At 36.8% G+C, this 27,239-nt stretch overlaps 5 protein-coding genes across 9 annotated transcripts; 4 read left to right on the top strand and 1 right to left on the bottom strand.

Annotated features, from left to right (window-relative positions):
* The first annotated feature begins 1,395 nt into the window (after positions 1 to 1,395).
* On the top strand, positions 1,396 to 4,974 carry OPR3 (oxophytodienoate-reductase 3). The gene is made up of 5 exons (XM_007012600.3): positions 1,396 to 1,778; positions 2,008 to 2,148; positions 2,903 to 3,033; positions 3,207 to 3,389; positions 4,166 to 4,974. The coding sequence occupies exons 1-5, from the start codon at positions 1,702 to 1,704 to the stop codon at positions 4,822 to 4,824; spliced, it is 1,191 nt and encodes a 396-aa protein (XP_007012662.3). The 5' UTR covers positions 1,396 to 1,701; the 3' UTR covers positions 4,825 to 4,974.
* Positions 4,975 to 8,124: 3,150 nt separating this feature from the next.
* On the top strand, positions 8,125 to 9,032 carry GER3 (germin 3). Its single transcript, XM_018127608.2, has one exon. The coding sequence runs from the start codon at positions 8,175 to 8,177 to the stop codon at positions 8,796 to 8,798; it is 624 nt and encodes a 207-aa protein (XP_017983097.2). The 5' UTR covers positions 8,125 to 8,174; the 3' UTR covers positions 8,799 to 9,032.
* Positions 9,033 to 11,464: 2,432 nt separating this feature from the next.
* Positions 11,465 to 14,504, top strand: LOC18588294 (MOB kinase activator-like 1A). Of its 3 annotated transcripts, none has more exons than XM_088810349.1 (8): positions 11,465 to 11,755; positions 11,911 to 11,982; positions 12,536 to 12,584; positions 12,695 to 12,803; positions 12,918 to 13,011; positions 13,625 to 13,758; positions 13,841 to 14,004; positions 14,226 to 14,504. In XM_088810349.1, exons 2-8 carry the CDS (start codon positions 11,957 to 11,959, stop codon positions 14,295 to 14,297), a joined length of 648 nt encoding a protein of 215 aa, XP_088666475.1. In that variant the 5' UTR covers positions 11,465 to 11,755; positions 11,911 to 11,956; the 3' UTR covers positions 14,298 to 14,504. The 3 variants fall into 3 exon arrangements, with proteins under 3 accessions (XP_088666475.1, XP_017984009.2, XP_017984008.2); XM_018128520.2 differs by having other exon boundaries at positions 11,466 to 11,633; XM_018128519.2 differs by having other exon boundaries at positions 11,467 to 11,982.
* Positions 14,505 to 15,029: 525 nt separating this feature from the next.
* LOC18588293 (O-fucosyltransferase family protein) lies at positions 15,030 to 19,864 on the bottom strand. 3 transcript variants are annotated; one of them, XM_088810196.1, is made up of 10 exons: positions 19,678 to 19,863; positions 19,111 to 19,569; positions 18,351 to 18,476; positions 18,152 to 18,224; positions 17,928 to 17,998; positions 17,750 to 17,838; positions 17,131 to 17,263; positions 16,672 to 16,904; positions 15,971 to 16,447; positions 15,030 to 15,821 (listed from the first exon to the last, which is right to left on the bottom strand). In XM_088810196.1, the coding sequence occupies exons 1-10, from the start codon at positions 19,681 to 19,683 to the stop codon at positions 15,620 to 15,622; spliced, it is 1,869 nt and encodes a 622-aa protein (XP_088666322.1). In that variant the 5' UTR covers positions 19,684 to 19,863; the 3' UTR covers positions 15,030 to 15,619. The 3 variants fall into 3 exon arrangements, with proteins under 3 accessions (XP_088666322.1, XP_007012656.3, XP_088666323.1); XM_007012594.3 differs by having other exon boundaries at positions 19,111 to 19,863; XM_088810197.1 differs by having other exon boundaries at positions 15,722 to 15,861; positions 19,111 to 19,864.
* Positions 19,865 to 22,654: 2,790 nt separating this feature from the next.
* LOC18588292 (F-box/LRR protein) lies at positions 22,655 to 27,096 on the top strand. The gene is made up of 6 exons (XM_007012593.3): positions 22,655 to 24,189; positions 24,916 to 25,349; positions 25,454 to 25,615; positions 26,074 to 26,149; positions 26,324 to 26,479; positions 26,650 to 27,096. The coding sequence occupies exons 1-6, from the start codon at positions 22,930 to 22,932 to the stop codon at positions 26,788 to 26,790; spliced, it is 2,229 nt and encodes a 742-aa protein (XP_007012655.3). The 5' UTR covers positions 22,655 to 22,929; the 3' UTR covers positions 26,791 to 27,096.
* The last annotated feature ends 143 nt before the right edge of the window (positions 27,097 to 27,239 follow it).

Here is a 27,239-nt window from a genome sequence, read left to right as displayed (position 1 = left end):
AAACTTAGGCCCACTCATTTAGCATTCTTGGTCCAGCAATGCCGGGCTTCAATTCTTCGCACTAGCCCAGTGCCACGGGACAAGTCTCGACTCCCCAACCGTAGGTTTACTTTTATCAGTTGAGCTTGGCTAGGACAGTAAAATGATTTGTTTTTAGGAAGAGTCGTACACGAATTTTAGTCAGATATTTATTCCTATTAATGTGATTTTGGATAATTATAAATAGATACAAAAAATTTTAAATTGTTGTAAATTTCATGATTTTTGAATATTTACAAATTCATCTACACTCTTAATACCTTAATCAAAAAGTTCAAATTATGATTTTGTTACAATTAACTTAATAAAAGAATACGTATGATTTCTCTTAATTGTTTTAATTACGAGACTTGTCAACATAATGTATATGATTTCATGGTTGATAGTTTATTTAATATTCAGTTATTATATTTTGTTTGAATTTAGAAGTAAGTTGTCAACGTTGAGTTTATTTTGTTAATTGATAAGTATATTTACTTTTTTTTATTACATTTTTTAATATTACATTGGACTTAATCAAATTCAATTTTCAAATCAAAATCAAATAGTCACTTATCAAACGGGTGTAGATTATTAACATATATTTTAATTGATTTAGATTAAATTATGAATAATTACAATATATTTTAAACGGTTTTGATCAAGTAAAGAGTCCAAACTCAAATGCTCAAACTTCAAACTCAATAATTTCAACAAAGTAACGAGTCCAGACTAAAAATCCAGATCATTTCGATGAAAAATTTAAAAGAGATAGACAATATAAATAATTACACATTATATGTTTAATAATAGCAATGGAATCATTGTTTCACTTGATCCAATCTCTTTAGTAAAAGAAAGAACCTAACCTAACCTAAACCAAAAGGAAAGTTTTATATAGTTTTTAAATCTGATAGGACATAAACATGCGAAAAAAGATGAATTGCATACATTAATTTAATCTTGAACTAAATATCATTTTATATGACCATTACCTAAATCATTTAATAAAATAATTTAAAAAGTTAATTTAATTAATTGTCTGTCTTATAGGGATAAGATTGTATGCTCATGTCGAAAAGGAAAAGGATAGGATGATGTAGGATGATCTTATATGGATTGAATTATGTAAAAAAATGAAATAAGAATATTAGTGTGAATCTGTCCTACACATCAAAATGATTACAGTTTCCTTATACTACCTTACTTTCATAAATGAAATAAAACAATAATGAAGGTAGCGTGACTCCCACCAACAAGGCAAGAGCCAATCGCCAACGTCGTGAACAGTCAACGCGAACTCAGCTTAAAAAATTGTACCACTTTCTACTCTGAAAGCGTGGCTGTTTAAACCAACACGTGAAGCCCATGTCAAAAAGAGCAGCAGCCACCATTCGCAAGCCGACCACTTTCACTGACACCGTCCATCTCCCCAGTCAAAACGGCACGTATCCAAAAGTATCACTCATTCGACGGTTCAATTTTCAGCCTTAAGTGCGCCTCAGCACCATCGAATCACATCCCCTACCGTCCAATGTCCTAGGCTCCCAGGCCCCAGCACATGTTCATATTCCCTCCGTCTACCTTTTCTATATACTTTGTAAGTTTGGGCTTTCCTTTCTCAATTTGAGTATACACCATCAATAATTTCATCGTCAGATCAAGTTGGTAGACAAAGAAACAATGGCGGAGACTCAATCTCAAGGAGCCCCTACGCTCTTCTCTCCTTACAAGATGGGCAAGTTCAATCTTTCTCACAGGTTCGTCTACCGTCCAACTTTGACTCGTTTTTGGATCAAATTCCGTGATCCCGGGAGACGTTAGATCCTTGTCTGTAGGGAGCTATCGTTTCAGACATGATTCGGCCACTATCTCCTAGGATTCTGTAAAAGCCGAGAGAAATACGGAAGGCTAATTTTGAGAATATCAAATCATTTTTCTAAAATTTAAGAGGAAATTTGACGGGTTGTGGGTTGTGTCTGATGGCAGGGTGGTGCTGGCGCCCATGACGAGATGCAGGGCGTTGAATGGAATTCCGAGGCCGGCGCTCGCTGAATACTACACGCAGAGGTCGACTCCTGGAGGTTTTCTCATCACCGAAGGGACATTGGTCTCCAACACTGGGGCAGGGTAATTTCGTAACTCCATTTTGATAATGAAAGCTGATACGAGTCACTCGCACTATTCAAGCAGTTGTGGCTGCTGGGTCTATTTCCCCAACTTAGTGCTTTTAAGGGCCCAACTAAATCTCCTGTTTGGACCTGATCCACACAGTGGTTTAAAGTAAAAGTTTAATCAGGGCATTTGTTATTATAGTATTTCCATTTTCTTTTTGGTCTCAAGACTTTTTGTTTATTGTTACTGTTCCATTAGTAGTAATATTTGTTTCTGTTGCAGTAATAATGGTTGTTCATAAATTCAGTTTTCTCAAATGAATTGGAATCGATTGTCTTAGTATTGTATTGTTTAGAGACGCAATATTTTCTTAAATCATGGACAAATGTAATCATTTAGTATCCGAAGCAATGGCACCCTTGTTAGTCAATTTTTGTTTTTTCATATGAACAGGATAATAGTCCTAAAAAGGTGCATGAAAATATCTTGGTTTGTACAATTTAAGGTACAAATTTAAACCCAGTTTTAATATAATAATTTACCAATATAATTTCATATCAGAATTGATTTAGCTATCAATTTCTCCATATATGGCTTCTATCTCTTATTTCATATTGAATCATCCAGACATATCTTACTACTGTCCTGAAGTCCCTATTATAATGCTTTTGTCACATTTATTCTATGGTTTTCACTTTTAGCTCTATATGTATGTTTCGGAGCATTTCTTGTAACTATAGGATTACCTGATGTTGCAATGTTGAAGCAGGTTTCCACATGTTCCTGGGATCTACAATGAAGAACAGGTGGAGGCATGGAAAAATATTGTGGATGCTGTTCATGCCAAAGGAAGCTTCATTTTCTGTCAACTGTGGCACGTTGGCCGTGCATCTCATTCAGGTAACTTCCCCAATCTCTTGGTACCCATTTTCAGTTCAATTAGCATAATCCCGTTCATTCATTTTACTACATAGTGGAATTATGTTAACTGTTATTCACAATGCATTTTACCTTTTTTTGGGTGTTGAGAATTAATTGACAAGTTTTATTTGGTTGTTTGACTAATGAAATAGTGTACCAACCTGATGGAGCGGCACCTATATCATCAACAGGCAAGCCCATTTCTAAAAGGTGGAGAATTCTTATGCCAGATGGGAGCTATGGCATATACCCAAAACCTCGAGCCTTGGAAATCCCTGAAATACAAGAGGCTGTAGAGCATTACTGCAGGGCAGCCTTGAATGCCATTCGAGCAGGTTAGATTAAATGTTAAATCTTCTCTTTTTTATTGGCACGTGTCCTGAAGCAGTTTGCATTTCAGTTTTCAGGTTTGATGGAGGCCTCTAAACAAAGTTATTGTTTTGTTCTTAAATGGCAAGCTGATTTAAAAAAAGACATAGTTACTTTTTATTTTTGTAAAAAAAGATGGCATCTACTTTATTTAAAATTTAACTAGAAGTGCATGGAACCATGATTACTTTTCATAGGAGGGATTCTTATGCTATTTTGTAAAATGGGAATACATTGAGCAACAATGATTATGTCTCCTTTATAGTGGCTAAACATACTCAGCATGCTCATGTTGCTGCATTTCATTGTCACACTAGCTAAAACAATTACTGTGATATATGAACTTGACTTCTGGCTATGGTCCTGCACTTAGTACAAAGACAAACTGTTCAGCCTTGCCATGTATTTGTTGGTGCTGATCAATATCTTGAAAAACCATGGTATAGAACTTGAAATTTTAACTTTGTTTCCATCACATTGTAGCCAGGACTATTTTTCATTCACCATAGAAGAATTTTCTTCTGAATGAAATTCTGAGCTATATTTAGGACTGGGATAGAATTGATTTTTTAATTAGCATATAAACTATCATCGTCCATTGGAGGTTAATATGAGCTATTTGTTACCTTGTCCAGTTCACTTTCATATTTTGAAGACAGAATGTATAATTAATTGTTTATTCTTATCACTAACGTTCCTATATCATCAACGTAAAGCTTATTAAAATCATTAAATCCTGCAGGTTTTGACGGAATTGAGATTCATGGAGCACATGGCTATCTCATTGATCAATTCTTAAAGGATGGGATTAATGATCGCACAGATGAGTATGGTGGATCATTGGCAAACCGCTGCAAATTCTTAATGCAAATTGTTCAAGCAGTAGCTGCAGCGATTGGTGCTGATAGAGTTGCTGTCAGAATTTCACCTGCAATTGATCACCTTGATGCAACAGACTCCAATCCGCTCAACCTAGGCTTGGCAGTGATTGAGAGGCTTAACCAGCTTCAGCTACGGCTGGGGTCAAAACTTGCTTACCTTCATGTGACTCAGCCTCGTTACCATGCTTATGGGCAAACAGAATCAGGCCAACATGGTAGTGAAGATGAGGAAGCACATTTAATGAGGACTCTGAAGAGGGGTTATCAGGGAACTTTCATGTGTAGTGGTGGATTTACGAGGGAGCTGGGAATGCAAGCTGTGGCTGAGGGTGATGCAGATCTGGTATCCTATGGCCGTCTTTTCATCTCAAACCCAGACCTAGTCTTGAGGTTAAAGGTTAATGCGCCACTAAGTAGGTACATTAGGAAGACATTTTATACTCAGGATCCTGTTGTTGGATACACAGACTATCCCTTCCTGAGTGAAGAGAAAGGCACCCAATTTCAGTCACGCCTTTGATGTGCAATCACTACTGGAGTTTAATATCCAATATTCGGCATGAAAGTTGATTGAGTGAATATGGTAGGCTAAGATTATGTCTGAAGATAAGAATGTTGTTATGAAACATGTGCTTCTTTATACATAAATTAAATTTCTGATTTAGCTGCAGCTATATAGGCACATATTCCTTATCTAACCTGTTACATGTAGTAGATCCTTGGCTACCGTATTTTAGCTTAGTTTGACCTTTGACATAGAGAAGCTATAGATGAAGCTTAAAAAATGGGTGACTACTAACTGCGATGTTAACATGGAAGGAGCAAATGTGAAATAAACAGGTTTCTTGTTGGGCTGTAAAGTATATAAATTGCTCTATAGCAAAAAGAAGACCAAATGTTGCTCCATGTCCAACTAGTTTGAGGTCCTCATTGAACACGGCAAAAGAAGAAACTAAATATTACTACTCTATGTAAGCGACTCTGCCTCACTGTCAATCCTGATGAACAAAACTGAATGCGGTAAATTGTGCATGGTCCAAGCGTATGTTTTGATGGTCTGCTGTCGAGGCAAAGGATATACATGGATCATAAGGGGAAATCCTTCTTCTGATAACAATATGAGAAGTCAGAATGTCAGCCACTAGGTTGCTAGCTTTGACTGCCAATGCAACAATGGTGGTCGGATAACGAGTTCCAAAAGCGCCCAAATACACCACAGGGATCATCCTTTTACTGGATGAACTTTTAGCCTTGTAGACATGGCAGCAGTGGCTAAACGAAGTGGGTATAGGAAAAACGTATTGGCGCTAGTGAAGACAAAGGGAGAGGTGCAAAATAAGGAAACCTTCAATCACTAAGTCTGAGATTTTGTCGTTTTTTTTGGCGCCCTTAGAAAGATCTCCAAATTACTAGGACGTCAAGAGACGCGACCAGTAGTGGGTAAACGATATGCGTAACAGTGAATTTCGGTGGCTATTTGAGGGTTGGAGAGGTCATGGCATGCTGCCATCAGATTGAAAATCAGCTATGCAGGAGTTAGATTAATAGTTAATCGTCAATGTAGATAGAACTGATTTTGAGACCTCCCAGAAATCTTTCTTGATTTATTTTGTATATAAATGAAGTTTCAACTTGTGTAAATGCTTAAGATTCCTCGCAGTTGAAATCCTTTCACTAGTTTTTTAGTTAGCAATGGACAAGCCTAGGCTAGGAAAGCTACTGCGGACTCTTGTTTGTCTTCGTGCGGCTGTAATTAACTTAGATATTGGCTGGGAGGTACCCAAGTTCATTACTTACAGTGAATTTAATTTTACTTTCCTTGATGGAGTCTGGTCTTCATCGCTTTCTTGATCTTGTCCTTAGTCGAACCTAACATGTACGTACTATGCGAACAAAGAAAAAGGCTCCAAGGAAGATCAGATGATATGCAAAGGAAAACGTGTGATGATGATGATAAACGTTAACAGGAGTGTCCTGTTTTCCAGCTAGACAGTGGATGGAATGGATGGCTATTGGCCGGGCTCTTACCCTTCAGTCATTGTCAACCTTATCCCTGCTGCCACTTTTAAGGAACGGGACAACTGGGGATTTTATTTTTAAATTCGTGCACTAGGAACCGCTAGCCTTACTCTTGGAGATAGATGAGATATTTACCTCTGCTGGAAGATTCTTATTTTGTTCCTTAAATTCTTGTTGGCCTCAGCTTGAGGACAATAACCGTTTAACTCAGTTTAACATTTACATCAGCAGCAGAAAAGCTGAAGAAAGGAGAATTACTTGGACTTCTTTATTTCAAGTGGATCAGATGCATTGCATAGAACTTTTTGCAAGCAATTCTTCTGTAGGCACTTTGTGTATGTGTTTAACCCAATGAAGAAATGTTGGTGAGTTTCCTTTACAAATGGGAAATGTGGCACGCTGCACATTGTACTGGAAATTTACTGCAGCTGGATGGTGAATAAAATTTGTCAATTCCTAATCAATAGATCCTCAAGCGAGGGGCCTCAGATAGGGCATCAGTAAATGGGATGCCTGATGGCAGAAGAAGTAAGATAACCCTGCTTCACCTCAAGCTGCAAGGCTGAAAATGGTGCACATGCTGTCACTTTCACGTCCTGCTTGATATGCCTGGGTCAATGAAAAATGCTTACCGACTAACCATCACATAGTTATTGGTTTTAATTGTTTATATCTACACATCTTGCATCATGAGGAAAAGTTTGGGAGAAACCTTTTACCTTTTTGATTATAATCAAGATGCCCTGGAAGGTAGGGAATTCGCAACGTCCACATATTTTTTCCATGGATAGAAAGAATTGAAAGTAATGAGGACACTCGGAGAGACTTATATTAGCTGTCAAAATGTCTTCTATTGCCCTAATTTCACTCCCTTCCAACGTGCCCGTGGAGGCAACCAGGACCACCAGTCGATGTTTCTTCCTACTCTTCCAACCTCCACCCTGAAAACAAAGATCTTGGTTATCCATCCTAAGCCTTAATAACAGACTAATGATCATGTGCATTTAATAAATTGGAGACTTGAAATTGCTGTTTGCAAATACGTCATTGTGTAGAAAATAGTGGAGCACATCGACTTGAGAATTGAATGAGTACGAATGCTGCAATTTCGTTACCATCAATCTCGCAGGTAGCATCTTTTCAATATTGCTGGCAGCAACTGTTTGATGATTACGCCTACAGATTTTCATTCGAGGAAGAGAAGTCTTGCATTTAATTGCAACTTTAATAATACGCAAGCACTCAACTGAAGTTTAGTCAATGCAAATTCCAGCTTCGTTCAATGCTAGCAGATAATCCAAGGTTGCATATCAGAGTTGATACTGGATTGTAAGTTATTTTTGTGAATATATATATATATGTGTGTGTGTACACACTATATCACAACGATATCGATGGTCATGCTTGAAATCTGCTGGTTGAGTGTAGCAGTTAAATTGATATAGTAGAAAAACTTCCGCCGGAACCTAGAGCTTGAAGTTACAAAATGTGAGAAATTTCAAATTACAGCTCAAAACTCAATATAGAAATGAAATTTTATAGGCAATAACTGTACGCAAATTAAAGATATTTTTCTCTTGCTTTGCTTTTCCAAACCGAAAGAGTATTCTTCTTGTTATCTGAGAAACAATTTACCACTAATTCACATGCATGTGCTCAAAATCTGTCGTTTCTCACACATAGAAAGGGTCTCATCTTAGTTCATCACGTGAACGTATGCATGGGCCAATCTCCAATAATCAATTGTTGTGGCTCAAAATATCCACAGTTTCCCATTCTATATAAAGGGTAACACACTGCCTTGGAGCACAGCCTAAAACTCTAAAACACGCGTACAGAATAGTGGCAAAGATGCTTCTCCATATCTTGTTCATTTTTTCTTTCCTTTTCTCCTCCTCCAATGCATTAGTGGGAGACTTCTGTGTTGCAGACTTAAAAGGTCTTCAAAGCCCTGCAGGCTACTCATGCAAGACAGCAGTCACGGTAGATGATTTTGTTTTCTCAGGCCTAGGTGCTGCAGGCAACACCTCAAACCTCATAAAAGCTGCTGTAACGCCAGCATTTGATGCTCAATTCCCTGGTGTTAATGGACTGGGCGTTTCCATAGCTCGTTTGGATTTGGCTGTTGGTGGAGTGGTGCCTATGCATACGCACCCTGGGGGTTCAGAAATCCTCCTTGTCGTTCAAGGGTCAATTTGTGCTGGATTCATATCCTCGACCAATAAAGTTTACTTCAAATCTCTCAAAAGGGGTGATATTATGGTTTTCCCCCAAGGTTTACTGCATTTTCAAATCAATGCAGGTAAGACTCTAGCGTTGGCATTTGCATCTTTCAGCAGTCCAAATCCTGGTCTCCAGATCCTGGACTTTGCCTTGTTTGGAAATGATTTGCCCACTGAAATTATAAAGCAGGTAACTTTCCTCGACGATGCTCAGGTTAAGAAGCTCAAGAGGGTTCTTGGAGGAATTAATTAAGCTATCTAAATGTGCGGACAGTCTGTTTCTCTTCCTCATTTTTGTGATTCCGTGGTTTCTTGTCATGTTAAGAAGTCCGGAAGCACAAGTGTCTTCCAGTCAACGGTAGTTAATTTCTTTTACTAGCAAAAACAGTGTAATTGTGCTTCTTTGTATTCCTTCTTCAAGTTCGATTGCCTTTTGGTAGCATGCATTTCAGCACTCAAATCTCTAATAAAAAAACCATTCCCTGAAGGCAAACTTCTTTCCCCTCTCAGTCTGCAATTAAAAATGAATGGATATAATTATATTTTGTTTCTTAATTAATCCCCAAAAGTGATAGTGTATAGTGTTCTATATGATAGATTAATATTAACAGAAAGAGAGCAGCCTTTTGGGAGTGCAGTTGTCTGGTTAGAATGGAATATTGCACCAAGAAAGCTTTCCAAACATCACCTCATTAGGAAATTTTTGGGATAACCATACCCCTGGCCCTGAGAAACAATATGTTGATTGAAAGTTGGCCACAATTAAATATTAGTGTAACCTTATCAACTACTTTATGTGGTCCAAATCTTTTCAAATTCTACTGCACGCAGCATGTAGAATCAGAATTTCATTACAGTTAGAAGGTTCAACAGAACAGGTGGAGCCTCTAACACGATATGCTTGCCAAGTTGCCCCTTAAGACACTTAAACTGTAAATCGTCAGTGAAACAAAATGCTGCAGTCCCTGATTGGACAAGTACTTCTGTCATATGTTTTCCAAATTTGTAATATGTTTATAGACGTTTGAAGACTAAACCCTAATGGAAAATGTCCATCGACACGCAATGGACTGGACAACCAAAAAAAGGGATTGCGATTAATGCTGACTAAAATCCTGATGTACAATATCCTGGGTGTGAAATTAAACCTTAAAACAGTATATTCATCTCAGGCCACAGCATTGGACCTGATTTTAAATCAGTTTCCATAAGTTACAGCAGTAAGTAAATTGGCTTGAAATTTACAAGCTATGGGGTAAACCCTAAATTTCACTTTAACCAAGAAACTGCCATTGAGCCTTTGGATCCAGAGGACACTATTCGCTCCAACCAGGGAGCTTATCTCCAAGTATGTTACTTGGGCCTTTTCCGATGTGGCCAGAGAAGAAGTACTTCTTATTGGGCTTTCTCCCTCAAGAGTTATGTCCACAAATCCAAGTTGCCTCATATGTTCCATTTTGTTAGGGGTCGATAGAAGAAGCATATATGCTACAATACTGCTAGAGGAGGAGAGTAAGCAAGAAAGCATAATAACAGCATGGAGTACTCATCGTGATGATAATTTTCATTGGATATGCAAAGTCTAGATACTCATGCTAATCAACTTGAAAGAATACATGCTATGCTAAAAGTAGATTGTATGGATATGCAAAAAATATTTCAATTTCACATTGAATAAAGAGGGAATATTGACAAGTTTATAAATTTTAATGTTATATTTTCAAAAGGAATAATATAATAATCTCATAATAAGTTGTATCAAAGTAAATTCGATTCACACCAATATTTTTAAAAAAGAAATAAATAAGATGATTGATGACAACGAAAATGTCATTCGATTAAATGAGAGAAAATATCACATTAAAATTTTTAAAAAATAAATTATTTTAATCTTATATTGAATTAGTAAAATTTTTTTAAATATTTATAAACATGAATATTACATATTTTATTAAATTAATTTTTTTAAAAAAGATAACAACTTGTGACATTCAAAACTTATAAAAACGACTTTAGTTGCTTTTTAATGTCCCTTTACACTCACAAAATTCAAGAACATGAGAGCGGAAGTAGCTGTATAGCGCTCTCGGTTCTTGCAGAAACTTGCAGAGTCAGAAGAATAAAGCTGACTAAGAGCATAAATCCAATAAATATAATTTGTCCGATCAGGCATTTCGTAAACTATCTGAAGGCATCCCTCCAATCCCAACACACCTCCTTCTCTCATTAAACTTCACATGCCCATATAAATATATATCCAATTGCCAATTCCTGCTACAAAGCCACTTCAAATCCATCACCAAATTGCTACAAAAGCACCAGCCTGAATCAAAATCAAAGCAACTCAACAATTCCCAAACACAACTGACAGAAAAACAAAGAACCACGTTATTAAGAGACATTAGGTGTTCCAAGGGCGGGAAAAGGGAGGGGAATTTTGATTTCTCATTTTGTCTCAATTGTAGCCGCCAAAACAAAGTACAATACTAAGTACTTGGTACAAGATTGAAGAACTAGCAATTTGGCTGAAGGGATGGCCGATGGTACTGATAGGTTAAGTGCTTGAATTAAGTAATCATGGAAAGAAGAATAAAACGTTAGGCCCCCTTAATTTATTGTCATTCATTCTTGAACCATAAGGAGGTTGGAACTTTTTAGGTCAGAAAAGGCAAATTGTTTTTGGCAAATGGCAAAACATAAATGGAAGCTTAACAACACATTGATGGTCCAATCCAAGCCAACAATTAATTGGGTACACCCTTTACATTATTACATCAGAAATGTTTGCTTAATCACCTCAACAAACAAATCCAAAATCCAGCATATCCTCACAGCTAAGACGACCCCACTCCCCTCTTCATCCTCATTTATCTCCTCAAATTTTCCCTAACTAATTTCCTCATCATCAAGTCTATGCATAATATATTCCCTTTACCCTTATCCTAATCATTAGAAGCCAATCCTCTCATCATTACCAAAATCCTCTCCTTCATAAAATTAGAAAAAATAAATAAATATTATAGTATGCAGTTCTAGTATATTTAAAGTGAAAAAAGGAGAGGGTCAAAGAGGGGGAATACTAAGCCAGGTAAGCAGGCGGGGAAATGGAAAAGAAGGAAAGAGGACCCTGTCTGCTCTGGCTGGGTTCTGTTCTATTCTTTAACGGAATTTTAAGAGAGAGAGAGAGAGAGAGTTTCTCTGTCTTTGCCAGTCTGTCATTTATCTTCATTTTCTATATTAATTTTTTTCTTATTTTAATTACCATATGCTTTCTCTTCTCTCCTTATATACAAGGTGTAAACGGATTTCTTCTTCTCTTTAACAATTTGGCTCTGCTCTGTTTTTTTTTTTTTTTTGATTCTAAGGACAAAGACTTTGACACCTCAGAAACATCAAGGTTTCTCCTTTAACATGAGTCTTTTCGGCCTCGGTAGCAGGTAGACACCAATTCAATTACCCAAATCTCCTTTCTTTCAAAAATTTCTCGATTCTTTCACGAATTCACGTTTTTGTGCCCTTATGGCGGTGATCTCTGTTTCTTCTTCTTCTCTTTGTTTTCTCTGTTTAGTGCTTGTGTCGTGATGGTAAATCTGGAGTTTCGAGAAATAGTTATAGAATTCACATCTGAATTCCTGTTGCATGTCGAGATTACACTTTGATGATTAAAGCTGTTTACTAGTATTTTAGATGAATGATATTATTTTGATATTCGAATGAAAAAAAAAAAAAACTTTTTCGTTTCTTTTCTATGTTGAAGAATTCTAGATTACGTAATAAGAAGTTGATGACAGCTGTCTTTCCATGCATAAGAAAAGAAAGTTTTTTACTTTTTTGTGCTGATCTCATGCCTGCAAATTGAATTCTACCAAAGTTAATGATATGGATGGATTTTATATTCTTTTTATGGTATTTGCACTCTCATCTGTGAAAATTGAAATTTTCCTGATAATTATGGTGCCATGTTTTCATATCCAACTTTACGTTGTGCAGAAACCAGAAGACGTTTAGGCCTAAGAAGAATGCTCCATCCGGAAGCAAGGTTGGTGTGCTTCCTTTCGGTTCTCTTTCTTGTTTGGGTTTCGTATTTGTTTCTCTCAGTCTCCGGGTGCTTTCAATTATGTTACTACAAGTTGATGGAATGGAATGCAGGGTGCTCAGCTTCAAAAGCATATTGATGCTACCTTGGGTAGCGGGAACTTGAGAGAAGCTGTTCGGCTACCACCTGGAGAAGATATCAACGAGTGGTTAGCTGTAAACAGTAAGAATCCGAGCCTATAAATATAAAGCTTAAAAGAATTTCGTCAATTATTTAGTAAGAATTGTAAATGGTTTCCTGGAATTAATTTCTGTTCATTTTACTCTTTTCATGCAGCGGTGGATTTCTTCAATCAGGTGAATATCCTGTATGGCACTCTAACTGAGTTCTGCACTCCAAACAACTGTCCAACGATGACAGCAGGACCAAAGTATGATACTCAATCCCTTAGTCAGATCCTCTTTATAATTTTCAGAGCAGAATGTTAGTATAGTTCGCTTGAGAACTGTACTTGAGATCTCCATTTTAAAAAAGGTTTCTAGGGAGGTTGGAAACGTTTTTCATCAATGAGTGCATCTGTGTTGTAGTTTGCTTGTGCCAGCATTTCTTGAAGTTAGCTGGATGCTGGATGACCCTTATCGCTTATCTGATACCTTGATCCTCTTCAGGGATGAAAAAAAAAACACTAGAATAAAACTTTTTATTGCTTTGTTGCTGAAAGTGTCTCTGCTCACTAATTACAAACAAATACGGAATAAATTTCCTTCCTTATGGGTACAACATAACATGGTTAAGGAAGCAAGGAAGATGTTTCATTTGATGAGAATTGGAAAAGTGTTGATTATACGATTGTAGTGGGTGTTGTTCATGTGATTTCCAGACCTGGGGTGGTGAAGTTGGGGGAACGACGAGGGGACAAAGAGAAAAGGGAGAGAGATGGGTGTAGCCATAGTCAAAATTAGAGTAACTGGTTGACAATGTTAGGAAAAAGCATTCAAAAAGTAAATTTATACTGTTGCAATGGGTTGGTTTGCTTGTTGCAGATACGAGTATAGATGGGCCGATGGAGTTACTGTTAAGAAGCCTATAGAGGTATCTGCTCCGAAGTACGTAGAGTATCTGATGGACTGGATTGAAGCTCAGCTGGATGACGAAGCGATTTTCCCACAAAGATTGGGTTAGTATGATTTCTTAATGAACCAAAACTACGCTGTAATTGCTGATGAGGTACTGATTTAGTACCCTTTAATGTGAAACAGGGGCGCCCTTTCCACCCAATTTTGGAGATGTTGTCAAGACAATATTCAAAAGACTGTTCCGAGTATATGCTCACATCTACCACTCACATTTTCAGAAGATCGTGAGTTTGAAGGAAGAAGCTCATTTGAATACTTGCTTTAAGCATTTTGTTCTGTTTGCATGGGTAAAAGTTCTTCCCCACAAAAAATCTTTCTTGTTCTTTTGTTTGTGGCAAGCAACAAGTCCATGTGCTTAATGGATTTTAAGTTGGTCTCATTTCACCCTTTGCCAACCAAATTCATAACATAGAAGAAGCTGAAATTGTGGCTACATAAAATGTATTCGTGCATGTGCTGAGTGATTCTTGCGGGCCTCCAAATCTAATTTCATTGTCATGTTATGCAGGAATTCCGGTTGATTGACAAAGGAGAACTTGCACCTCTGTCCGACCTTGTGGACTCTATTTTGCAGTTGTAGCGCAATGAATTTGTTTTTTACTATTATTATTATTTTCTTTTCTTTCTTTAAATGTTTTGGATAGACATTTTTGTGAGCTTTCTGTTTGCTCGTGTAATTTTTTTTTGTGGAGCAAAGATGCCTTGAAGCATCTCTCGTCTCCTTTCTCCTTCATTGGTGTTGTTTTCATTAATTAGTAATGGCAGACCAGGTTTTCCCCATTGTAAAGTTGTAGTGCTTAGGATTGTAAGCCAAGGCTGCTACTTGAAGCACCAATTTCGCATGTTCGATACTTTATTCTCTAAAATTAACAGGTTAAGTAATTATCAAAGTAATCAGAGATCAAAGGTTAACTAGGGTGGAGCAAGCAAGCAACTACAGTTATGACAATCTATTTACTCTTTTTACCTCATGTTTGAGGATGTATGCTGCACTTCTCCCACATTTGGAGGCTAGATGTAGGAATATAAATAACATTATCTTCTTCTTTCTATGCTGCTGTCATACCCACTTTTGTTGACTGGATTCTTGACAGATTAATGTGATTCCTGCGAATCTGAGGACTTCTAACATAAATGTGGGAATACCCTATCGAGGGCAAGAACTGCCAACGTTCACCAAGGAAAAACTGTTCTTTTAATTTCCATCATAAATTCAATCCACAAGTCTTTAATTCATGCTTTGCTTCGTACAAAAATTAAGACACATATCCATGCATCATTAATAATTACTCGTTTGTTTGTATTACCAACAAATAGAAATCATGTTTTCGTATTATTAAAATCCAGATGTAATACAATTCAATGAGTATCATCCTATCGTATTTTGATCAGGTATTCAAACTCAAACTTTGGCATGAGAACATAGCCACCTCATTCATCCCCTCCCCCAACTTTCTTTACAGCAACAACCTAAACCAATTCTTTAGAAAAATAAAGGAACTTCTTTTTATCAAAAAAGAAGGAATAAAAAGATAAATAATGAAGAACGTTTCTTTCCAAACCATAGTTCGGCGGACAGGATAGGATATCCAAGTCCACAAAATGAATGTTTATCTTTAACCTGTATCTTGAGAACAGTATGCCTGACCAATCTGCTGCGGCCTGCTACTACTTCCATTGATGATAACTTAATGTGTTTGGTTTGTATTCTACCCAGGGATTTTCCGCCTTGAGCAGGCATTTTTCAACCAATGAGTCGAGTCAATCCTGATTTTGGAAGGCATACAATTTCCTCCTTCTGGAATGGTATGTCTCTGAAACAATGCCAGCATGCCCTCCTTTTCAGGTGAATTTTTACTTTGTAGCATGAAGAAAAATTTACAGAAGCTGAGTTTTAGCTTTCTACATTCCCTCTGTTCTTTCACAGATGCATCCTGGAAGAGGATTTGCATAAAAACTCTCCTCCAGTTTTGGAAATTCTCCTGGCTCTCTAATATATGGAGCTCCGACTCGATCTTTATGAAGCTCTTTCACTTCGGAACTGAATTGCTTCCAAGAAATATTTCCCTCATCATATTCATCCACAAGTTTTACAAAATTCATCCTGCGCCAACAAATTGATAATTGTTTATACGCATTTTGTTCTGGAAATGACAATGATTAGATCATAAAACTATTCATTCAAGAAAAGAAATGAAAACAACCAGATCAAAGAGGTTAAGAATAGTTTAAATCAAATAGGTAGGCTATTACCTGTCTGGGCTGATAGTCTTCTTGAAGTTCTCAAATCGCCGATGTCCTTGAACTGCCTTTGCCATATTTCCATCATAAGTATAAACAAATACATTACTCTGAAGGGCAACAACATAGTCTAAACCAGCCAACATGTTCTGGTGATTCTTGAAAGGATTCAACTCCTCCTCTGTAGAGAGGGAGGAATGAGAGAAGATGTTAGGAAAATCCTCCTTCAGATAGTCCATGCTTCCATTCCCATAAGCTTCACCAGCTACCAAGTAAATCCGAGTGCTTGGTGGGAAATCCAATGCTCTGAGCAAGAGGGAGGTCTCCCTAGGGGTTAGCGGACAGCCACCAAGTAATCTTCTCTCTGTTCCATTAATCTCTTTCTCCTTCCAATGGCTGACTTCATAACGCATCCTACGTAGCTCATCATCTTCTTCTGCTGTCAAGCTATGACTGCAGCCAGTAAATGCAAGCATATCCTTCTCATATCTACAAATTAAACAAATAAAAGCAAGAATATAAGTCAGCCTTGAATTCTTTGCTGCAATATCAAGTTATCAATGTTATTATTATCAATCATCAACATAAAGATGATACCATATACCCATTTTCATGATAACAAATGCTTACTCAAGCCAAACATAAACAAGAATAGTATGGAGCAAGATAAATGTAGTATTGATATGCACAAGAAATAAATTTTTTTTACTTGCCTCAAATGGAGAGCAAGATAAGGGCTTCCATTCTGGCGCATTCTAGAAATCAAAGTGTTTCCAAGTTCTTCAATTGGAGCCGAATATTTTAGTGCCCTATAATTGACCCGGCACCTGAGCTTTTGTATGGAACTTGGGATATCATTATTGGCAAGCCGAGAATCTGTGTGAGTAAAATAGATTACTTTATGCTGTTTCAATAGTGGGAGGACCTCTGCGTTATAATAGCTAACCTAAATTAAAAAAAATCATGTAGGTTAGTTAGTTGAAAAGGAACCAGTAATAGAAGATACATATATCACACGTGATATGTTTGACTGAAGCAAAACCACTCATATGAAAGGGCTGCTCAAATGATTGCCATGTCAGGCCAAAAACAAAAATAACCATCTCAATGATAGGTGCAATCTATATTTGCTGTATAGACATTTGGAATGACATAGATAAGTTTGTACTGACCTTAGACCAAGATATTGGTGTTTTGTTAAAAGGCTCAATTCCAGCATAGGCAGGTGGTATTCTCTCAACTATATGGACATCATCCTTCAGGGTCTCCATGAAGTGATGCCAGTCAAATAGATCTTTAAAGCCACTGCAAATATATCAAACCAATCAATTAGATAAGGCTATATGATATACACACAACTATAACGCATGCCATGCAATGCACTTATATGACTTAAGTATCCAACAGTAGATGTCAGGCATGTCAACCTAGGGAATAACTATTAAGTCAGCCATAGGATAATACCAACTACCAAGAGATGTAGGTTTCTCAAAGGGCACGAGAAGAAGTCCTTGTGAGTAAATGTGAAAATATATCTTCGGGAAATGGTCAGACAGGCTGCATGCATCATTCAATGCCTAATAACGGAATTCATACTTTCCCTGTCTATCCGCTAGGATAGAAACCAACGTTCATTTTAGTACATAATATTACTTATTCATATTCAAAATCATGTAACTGCAGGTTATTAGCTTAAGTATTCAACATAACATTCAATCGAATCACATTATAACTGATGTACTGATAGTTGCAAAACAGGCATGAGACTTTTACAGTACACAAAGAACTAACCTTTCATCAGCCCAATATGAGGTGTGATCAAGTGAGGGAAGGACAAGTGTTGCCTTCATAACTTTAGCAACAGCAACCATATCACAGATCTGCACTCTAAAATTATTGATACATCAGACTATAGTAATTATAAAAGGCCAGGCTGTAAAAATCAATGAGAAACACACAATAAACAGACCCCAAATCTCATCTGATTCAAACCACCATTAGCATTAACGAGAATGTAGCCATTTGTCTTTGCATCTAGCTCTGCCAAGAAAGCAACAAGTAAGAACTTGGAGGAAGAAAAAATATAGAAATTAATTACAAGTTTACAACACACAAAAACATGGAGATATCTGTGACCACACACAAAGAGAGTAAGGAGAGAGAATATATATATAAAGCTGTGAGAATCTGTACTTTTCTGATTCTTTGAATGGTCGATGCACTTGGTGAAATTCTCACTATTTGGTAGAGACCAAATACCTGAATCCTGGATAAGAAATGAAACAAATCTCAACACTCTGCTTATCGAAATAAGTGTTTTTATTAATTGTGTTCTTCCTGGAAAACAAGCAGAAGTGAAACAATATATTTAAAGTACAGATTTTAAACTTACTTCTGTTACATCTGAGGGCACTGTCATTAAAGTTCGATCTGAATCACTTCCTTCCTCCCTGTAGCCATAATCATGAGAGCCTTGATCTATCAGCTTTGGACGATTGATGGAGAGATCAGCTAAACCCTAATTACAATGATAGAAATAGCACATTAGCAAGGAAAAGTCTAAACAATGTTCTACAAATTATTGACAATTAAAACATATCTTATGCATTGATAAAAATGCATGGAGTAATATAAAATTTAATTTGTGCACAAAAGTTAAGAATTGAAAATTCTGTTTCAGTGACATCCTAAGCATTCTTAGTCCTCACATAAAAGCAGGAGAAATTTGCTCTCTAGACAGAACCCAGATAATGAAACTGGAATATTCTGCTATAAAAATCCACAATAAGACCAGCATTTGAAGCAAAACTGCATGTTTCAAACCATACATTAGAGAAAACTGCAAAATGCAACAACTCAACTCCTAGCCTGATTTATGGTCTTGTATTACAAAAATAATACTTAAGCCACTAATAAGATTACTCCCTAATTTCTGCTTTACACCCATAAATGATTTCAAAAAAAGGCAAAAAGGGTACATAAAGGAATCACCCATTAATTTCCCAAGCAAAATAATTTAAAGTCCTAACAGTCTCTAAAAGAAAACACATTTTTCACATTGATGATTGATCGATCTATATTAAATACCAATGCAAGTCAATTCGGAAACAGCTATAGCAAAATACTAGATAAATAAAAATTCATAAAAGTACCTGATTTGATGTAACGGTTTCAATAGCAGATCCAAACCAACCAGTCGCACAAATCTTAAAAACACCCAAAAACAAACAAACCCCGCAAAAGACCAAGAACATCCAATGCCCGAGCTTCTTCCTCTCTTTCAACCCAAAATCCAAAACCATGGATCCAACACTTGGCTTCCTTAAAAAACCTCTTCTTTGGCTCAACCCATCGATTGAAACCGAACCCGCGGCCCCAGTCTCCGATCTGGGTGAGTTGATTGGTAGATCAATCTCGTGATGCACGCTCAAGTTATTGCCGTTGCTTCCGTTATTATTGCCGTTACCGGAACCAATGGCGTTGTTGCTGTTGGTGGTCTGGGAGTTGCCATTGCCACGCTTGAATGAGCTCGCTCGGCGAGTCATTGGACCCGAGAAGCGCGGGCTGTTAACTCGCTGTGAAACGCCATCGCTCGTGTTGTGATGGTGATGCTGCGTGTGGTGACCCATATATAACTTTATTGCTATTTCTTATTAGTATTATTATTACAAACTATGTATTGTAATAAGAAGCAAGCAGATTAAGAATTTTGATTAAACCTTCATTAACAAAACCAAGCAGAGACAACGTAAAAGATAGAAAACTTTGGGTATTTGGCTTTATATCTATTTTGCCTGTGGGATTTTGGGTTCTGAAACAAATGACGCAAGAAGATTTCTAAAGAGCGTGTGCAAAGACGGGAGAGGGTCGCTGGCCGCCGCGTTGGCCTCTGTAATTATTGTCTGTCTGCCTGTGTTGCCTTCTTTATATATGAAAAAGAGCAAGGTTGGGCCCCTATGGGTTGTGGTGGTCATTTCAATTGTACCCCAAAACAAAGAAAACCTACACGTACTTATTTGCCCCTCCATGATTGGATTTTGTATTACTTAATTTCCTTCGTTCTTCACTTATTAGAATATAAAATCTTTTTTTAATTCCTTTTTTTGCTTCCCAAGTCCTCGGTTCTATTGAGTTACTATATATGTATGAAATTTGAGTGTTAAATCCCACATTTTCATTCCCAATAGAGACTAAAGTAGAGTAGTGTAGCATGGTTAGCATTTCTCTGCCCTTATTCTATTAATTAATACAGTAATGATCAGAAGCCATTCTGCTTAAATTAATCTTAGTAATTTACATTATTTTATAAGTTAATAAACCCCACTTGCAAAACACTAAGTAAAAAACTAAAGCAAGCATGTCAATAGTTTAAAACTCTCGATAATAGTAACAAAATTAGGTCTCAAACAAAATTAGCTTAAAACTTTTTATTTATTTGTAGGATCTAAATTTGATACTTAAAGAAAACTTTGTCAAACATTTTTTAGAATGGACCTCTTTGTATCATACTTTGTGTCGGCTGCTTTGGTCTCCTACACAAAAGTTAATTAAAAAACATAAACTATGAAAGGGATTTGATTTATTAATAGTTAAACCTCTAAATCTATTGTCACATTTAAAAATTAAACCTTTGTCCCCTTGTTAGTGACTCTTGTCACGATGCGTATAGTATATGTTTTGGTATATTCTTAACTGTTTTACTCTATTTAGAAAGGAAAAGCATTGTTAAAAGAATCTATATTTTGGTTTCTATTTTTAACGTTGGTATGGCTAATTTTGGACAAATTTGTTGTTATTGCTAAATCAATTGACCATTGACCATAATTGGACATGACAATTCTTGTGGAAATATTTGTGATATTTTTCCGTAATTAAATTCATATGTATAATTTGTGATGAGAAGATTGGAAGCTGCCTACCAAATTTGAACCTTGGTATGACAAAAATAATTTAATTTAATTTATTCCAAGGACCAAAGGGAAACTAGTGCATGCAAGCTTAACAGATGAATCCAATTGGCAGGCCACCAAAATTGACTTAGATGGAATTATCAAATTGCCCATTGATTATATAATATTAGTATTTCTTAAGGATCTTTTTGTGCATGTGAGGATTTTTAAAGTGACTTTATTATTATTGTAATGAATAAAAGAGGAAACCAAATTCTTCGCGGCGGAGAAACGGTGCCTGCATGGTCATTCGTGAAGACTTTTCTCTTTTTTATTTAGTGCTACGTACTACGTCCATCGACAAAAATTAAAAAAGCAATAAATGATCGGACAGAAATTCCACGCTCACGGGGTCCCACACGTGCTAAGCTTTCCACTAATCAGCGGTCCTTGCGACTTGAAAGGGCAAGTCATCAGAATATCCCCAAACATACGATGGCTGCTCTTTCTTTCCTATTTTATTATTTTCTTATATTAAGATTTTGGCTTGCATAAGTTTAGAGGGAGATAATTCTCCTGTTCCTAAATCTTATCTCAATATTCAAATTTTAATCTTTTTAAAATAAAACCTTAGATTTTAATAGTTCAGTTATGGCTTTAATTATCCTTAAAAATTTATTTAGATATATGTATATATATTCAAATTATTGAGATATATACTTACACAGTTTGTAGTATTAGATATGCTGTGTCAACAAGTCAAAATCAAGCCAAATTATTTTCTGAGTTTGGACTTTAGATTGATTACCGCAAAGCCCTTAACTATATTTGGTAGATATGATTTAAATTATAATGCAATGGATCAATATAAGCTTGTTTCCGAGACAGAGAATTTGCTTGAAATATACAAATATAAGGCCCAATAATTTATTTTTAAGTTTAATCAAGTGTTGAAATGAAATTTAAATTAAAACTTAAAATATTGATTTTTCTTCACATTATGTCTACTGAATTTAGAATAATTCAAAACGGCAGCACTTTTAAACTTAAAATAATAATATCAAGAAAGCTTATAATATCTCTTTTTTGGGATAAATATAAAGTTTATATCATCTTAAAGCTAATAAATTTCAAAAATTTTATAAGCATTAATATTTTAGTCAGCTAATTTGATCACTAATTGTGATAAATAATCCTTCCTTAAAACTTCGATTAGAATTTTAATTTGATATTAAGTTGATGTTAGTTAATTACTTTTATCATTTTTATTATTTAACTGTAATAGTTATCGCATTATAATCTTAAATTAAATTAAAAGTAAAACCATAATTTATTTATATGCAAAAAAAATCGATTATCACACCTTAAATCAATTGTAAAAATCACTTAAAAATAAAAATATATCACTTAAGTTAACAAATAAAAATTTTCTTAAAATATGTTGAATTTGAATAATTTTACCAAACTTAATTTTAATAAAAGAAGAAGAAGGGAAAAGAAGAGAATGGAGTTAGAAAAAGATAGAAAAAAAAAAGAGAACAATCAAAGAATGTTGTGACTAATTATTAAAAGTTTTTAGTATTTAAATTCAAATTTTAAAAATTTTATAATTTTATCTCATTAGTAAAGAGACAATGATAAATTGCCAACAGTCAATCCATCAAATATTAATCCTTTTGATAATAATTTAATTACCATTTGTTTCCTTTTGAGCCAAAAAAGGGGAAAAGAATCAAGTCATAATTTAGTTGGATCAGCCCATAACGTTTTACCTCCCAGCTGCCCATTCAGTCTATTTGGCGGGAAAATTAAGACTGAGAATAAGCGTACACGAGAAGCTTCTCTGGAAAAACCCTAAAACAGGAGAAAAGGCGCCCATTTTAATACTCCTTATCGCTTAATCGGTCTCCTCTCCAATATTTTGTCGATCAAAGTTTCGAGAAAATCTTAAATGCATCATGTGGATGTGATGCGAAGGAGTGCATACCCTGACGGTATTAGTATTACCATAAAGAACTTATACCCATTTCCCTTCTCTTAGACTGTACCTGTCACTTCCCGCCATTCCTTCAACGGCAAACGATGCCGGTCCTAAGATCCCGCGAGATCCCCGCAGTTCCACCTAATCCTCGCAAAACCCGGGCTCACGTCGACCCACCCGCGACTCCCACTCAAGGCCGCGAACATCCGGCCACTTTCTCATCTTCTCCGTCACTCACTCCTTCCCCTAAAACACCCAGTCCGGGCTCCAGTTCTGCACCAATACTCAGGCGGAGCCTTCGTCTCGCGTCTAAAGCTTCCTCAAACGGGGACAAGGTTGGCGTTTCAGAGGAGGAGAAACGGATTGAAAGGCGAGATGTGGACGTTTTGAAAAAGAGGAAGTTGAGTTTGGTTAGTGATGGTGGTGTTGAGAGCGTAGGGAGTGAAGGGTTTTTGAGTTTGCGGTTGGGGAAGAGGGTTACAAAGATGACTTCACTGGCCGACGGCGGCGGCGATGAGGAGGTTGGAAGTGAGGAGAAAGGGAAAGGGGTATTAAGGAAAGAGAATGAGGATATTGAGAAACTGGAGAGAAACAGTGAGAAAGAGAATGCGAATTGCGGAAGGAGATTTAGCGCTGAAGGGAAAGGGAAGGGGAAATTGGTTGTTGAAACGATTTTGGAATCTAAAGCTAAGAGTTCTGTTGACGGTTCTGTTTCAGGCGTTAACCTTTCAGCGGAGAAAGTAAGACTGCCAGATGAAAAGCGTACTAAGAAGAATAAAAAGAGAGGATATGGGGGGAGAACTGAACATTTTCGAGACGTGGCCAGGCAAAATGCTTCTCGATATGCCCATTTTGATGCCCAGGAGGAAGATGATAACATTTTCTCTGTCGAGGCTGAAAGGGAAATTTCCCCTGAAAACGAACAGCCAGAAGAGACGGGCGTTGAAGATTGGCCTGGTCCATTCTCTACTGCTATGAAGATTATAAGGGATAGAGCAGAGAAATTGAATTTACAACGGGGGCGTTCTTCTTCAGGCAACGTACAATCCGTGCAAATTATGTGGGTTCCTCAAAAGGGTAAAGGAAAGGACCGTTCAAAGCGGTTGCCTCCATCATTGCTTGATATGTGCTTCCGGATTCTGGTCAATAATGCAGATGCAATTGCTTCCCTTGATCATGTGCCGGATGCTCTGAGACACAAGCTCTGCCAGATGCTCTGTGACTCCAGACGAATGAATAGTAATTTTTTGGACCTCCTCGTTAGTGGATCCCCTAGTGAAATTCGCCTGAGGGATTGTTCATGGTTAACGGAGGAGCAGTTCACTAGATGTTTTGATGGATGTGACACTACCAAGTTGACGGTGTGTTGCTTGTTTATTGTCATAGACTCATAGTATATAAATTTGGTATTGCGCATCACTTCCTGCCTTGATTAGTTTAAATTTGTTATTAGTGGAACCACACTTATTTTCTTATTATGTCAAAATGATTTGAATTAATGTCGTGTGGTAACAGTGGAAAAATTCCTAGCTGCTTGTTGGTTAATATATCTGCTGTAATGGCATCATTGTTTTTCTTTTGACTGAAAAGAGCTGGACATGACTCTGCATTCTCTTGTTCCACACCGGAATATGTTGACTAAGTTGAAGTAAGCAGAGTTAATTAGATTGCTGCTGAGGTAGTGGATTGTTTTGTGGCATGGTGACTGCCAGCTCGGTGCAGAAATTCTAATCATGGGGAAGATGTTAAGCTTCCAGGATAACACTATTCAAATTGCACTAGAATGATATGGGGTTTCTTAGTGACCAATTAATTACTTCTGAACTTTAAGTGCAGTATTATCTGACTTAGTTGAGTATATGTGGTTCTAACATCCAAGCAATTCTAGAACATTTTGATTGGCTTGAAAGTGAGGGTCAGTAATGTCTGTATTTGCCCTTCCTGATTAAATTTTCTGACCTCTGTTTCAGTTTAAGCCTAGGATCTTGTGACAGGAAGTTCATATTCATCCATATGTAGTATAGAATTATTGCTATCTATCCAATTTCTTAATGGATATTCTAAAGTTTGTTGTATTATGAATTCAGGTTCTTCAACTTGATCAGTGTGGCTGCTGTATTCCAGATTATATTTTGCTTTCTACCTTAGCGCAGTCATCAAACAGCTTGCCTGCACTTATTAATTTGTCGTTGACTGGTGCATTTCGGCTTTCAGATGCTGGGCTAAATGCTCTTGTTTCTTCTGCCCCTGCACTAAGATCCATTAATCTCAGCCAGTCTTCTCTTCTCACTGCCAGTGCTTTTGACACTTTAGCTAACTCCTTGGCATCAGTCCTACTGGAACTATATATCAATGATTGCCAAAGTATTGATGCCAAGCTGATTCTTCCAGCATTGAAGAAGCTGGAGCATTTGGAAGTTTTATCAGTAGCAGGCTTGGAATCTGTTACTGATTGTTTCATCAAGGAATTCATTATTGCACGTGGTCATGGTATCAAGGAACTTATTTTGACAGGTTGTAGGTATGTTTGCTTAGCACTTATTTACATCTAAATTCTTGTACAGTTCCTTGGTTTTGAGTCGTTTTTGGCCCTTTAATATGTTGGATGTTTTTGATTTCTTGCAGGAAATTAAGTGATTCTTCCTTGAAAATCATTGCAGAAACCTGTCCAAATTTACGTGCTCTTGACGTTGGTAATTTATCCAAATTGACAGACTCTACTTTGGGATATCTGGCAAATGGTTGTCAATCATTACAGTTATTGAAATTCTGCCGCAATGCATTCAGGTATTACCATGATTTCATGGTCAGGGTATTATTACTTCTCTTACCATGTCATAGAATCTAATTCTGTGATCTTATGTATCATCTTTTGCTAGTTGATTACTTGTAGTCGATGTTAAGTTGTAGTTTGATTGAGCACTTGACTGTGCTTTTATCTCATTGAGGCTCAAGGCATTTAATGAGCAAATAGTTTTTTCTTTTCAATGTCTTATTGAATAATAATGTAGGAGTAGAGTGGCCTTATGGGTGTCCAATCAATGCTGTAGCTGTGTAATTGGTTGGAGCAGTTGCTCTGGCATTCCTGCTTTCTTTGGAGGCTTTCCTGGCCTTGACATCGTCTTTCTCTATTCTATCTATGTCAAAGTTACATTGGAGTTTAATTTCATTCTTGTGTTGTTAATATGATTTCTGTTATATTGGATGTAAATTTCACTCTTTACTTTTTGTCTTTTATGCAATAGTGATGATGCTATAGCGGCGTTTCTTGAAACCTCTGGGGAGGTTTTGAAAGAGCTGTCACTGAACAATGTTGGGAAGGTACTTGACTAATGCCTTTCTTCCTTCTCTCTCACACATGTGCACAGACATGCACACATATTAAGTCCCCCCCCTTTCGCCAACCAAAAAAAGACCATTTCTTATGGCTCTTTGCTTGTTTTCATTCAATGGTATTCTTCTACTTTCTTATAGATGGATGACCTTTTTTTCTAGGTTGGTCATAATACAGCCCTATCACTTGCAAGACGCTCAAAAAATTTGCTTAGTTTGGATCTATCTTGGTGCCGAAATCTGACTGATGAAGCTGTGGGGTTGATTGTGGATAGCTGTTTATCATTGAGGGTGCTTAAACTCTTTGGTTGCACTCAGGTATTTTTGCCATATTAGATTCACTTTTTGGCATGTGTATAGTATGCAAGACCAATGAATTGTCCTTTTTTAATGAACTGCAATATCGTGCAGCTCGAGTCAGCTGCGGGCCTTCATCACCATTAGCCAGACATTAAGAGTTTTTTGTTGTCTTGGTGCTTTCTTTGCAGATTACAAATGTGTTTCTGGATGGGCACTCTAATTCCAAGGTAGAAATCATTGGTTTGAAGTTCTCTCCGCTTTTGGAACATATCAAAGTACCTGATTCTCAAGAGGGTCCATTGCGGTACTCCCCAGTGTGTCAACTTTAATGTGACATGGGTGTGCATGACTAGCCATAGGCACATGATATTACAAATTGGCGTATGATGTTTCCCGGAAACATGTAGGTTGCAACCAATTTCACTTGTGAAGTACTGAAGTAGTGAGTTTTGCTGCCTAAAGAACTTGGACATTTTTTGTACCCCTCCGATGATCAGTTACTGGAAACCTGTGTATTAAGTTGAATCATTGGGTCCTCCTACATGAGAAATTTTGTAAATTGGGTGCCTGGTTGTGCACTAGGTTTGACATAATGCAAAATGTAACCTAATGCATAATAGGAAGATGTTTGGTCATTATTCTCCCTTTACTTATACCTATTTTACTCTCCTCTAGATGATGCCCAAACAGTTTGTGTTCCTTCATATGATCTGATCTTATTCTAGTGCAATTGTTGTAAGTATTACTACTAATATTTAGTACTATATGCAATCATAAG

This window comes from Theobroma cacao, chromosome 9 (assembly GCF_053813885.1).
Source record: "Theobroma cacao isolate CCN51 chromosome 9, ASM5381388v1, whole genome shotgun sequence".
Classification (NCBI taxonomy): Eukaryota; Viridiplantae; Streptophyta; class Magnoliopsida; order Malvales; family Malvaceae; genus Theobroma; species Theobroma cacao.
This window is presented reverse-complemented; position numbering and strand designations above follow the sequence as displayed.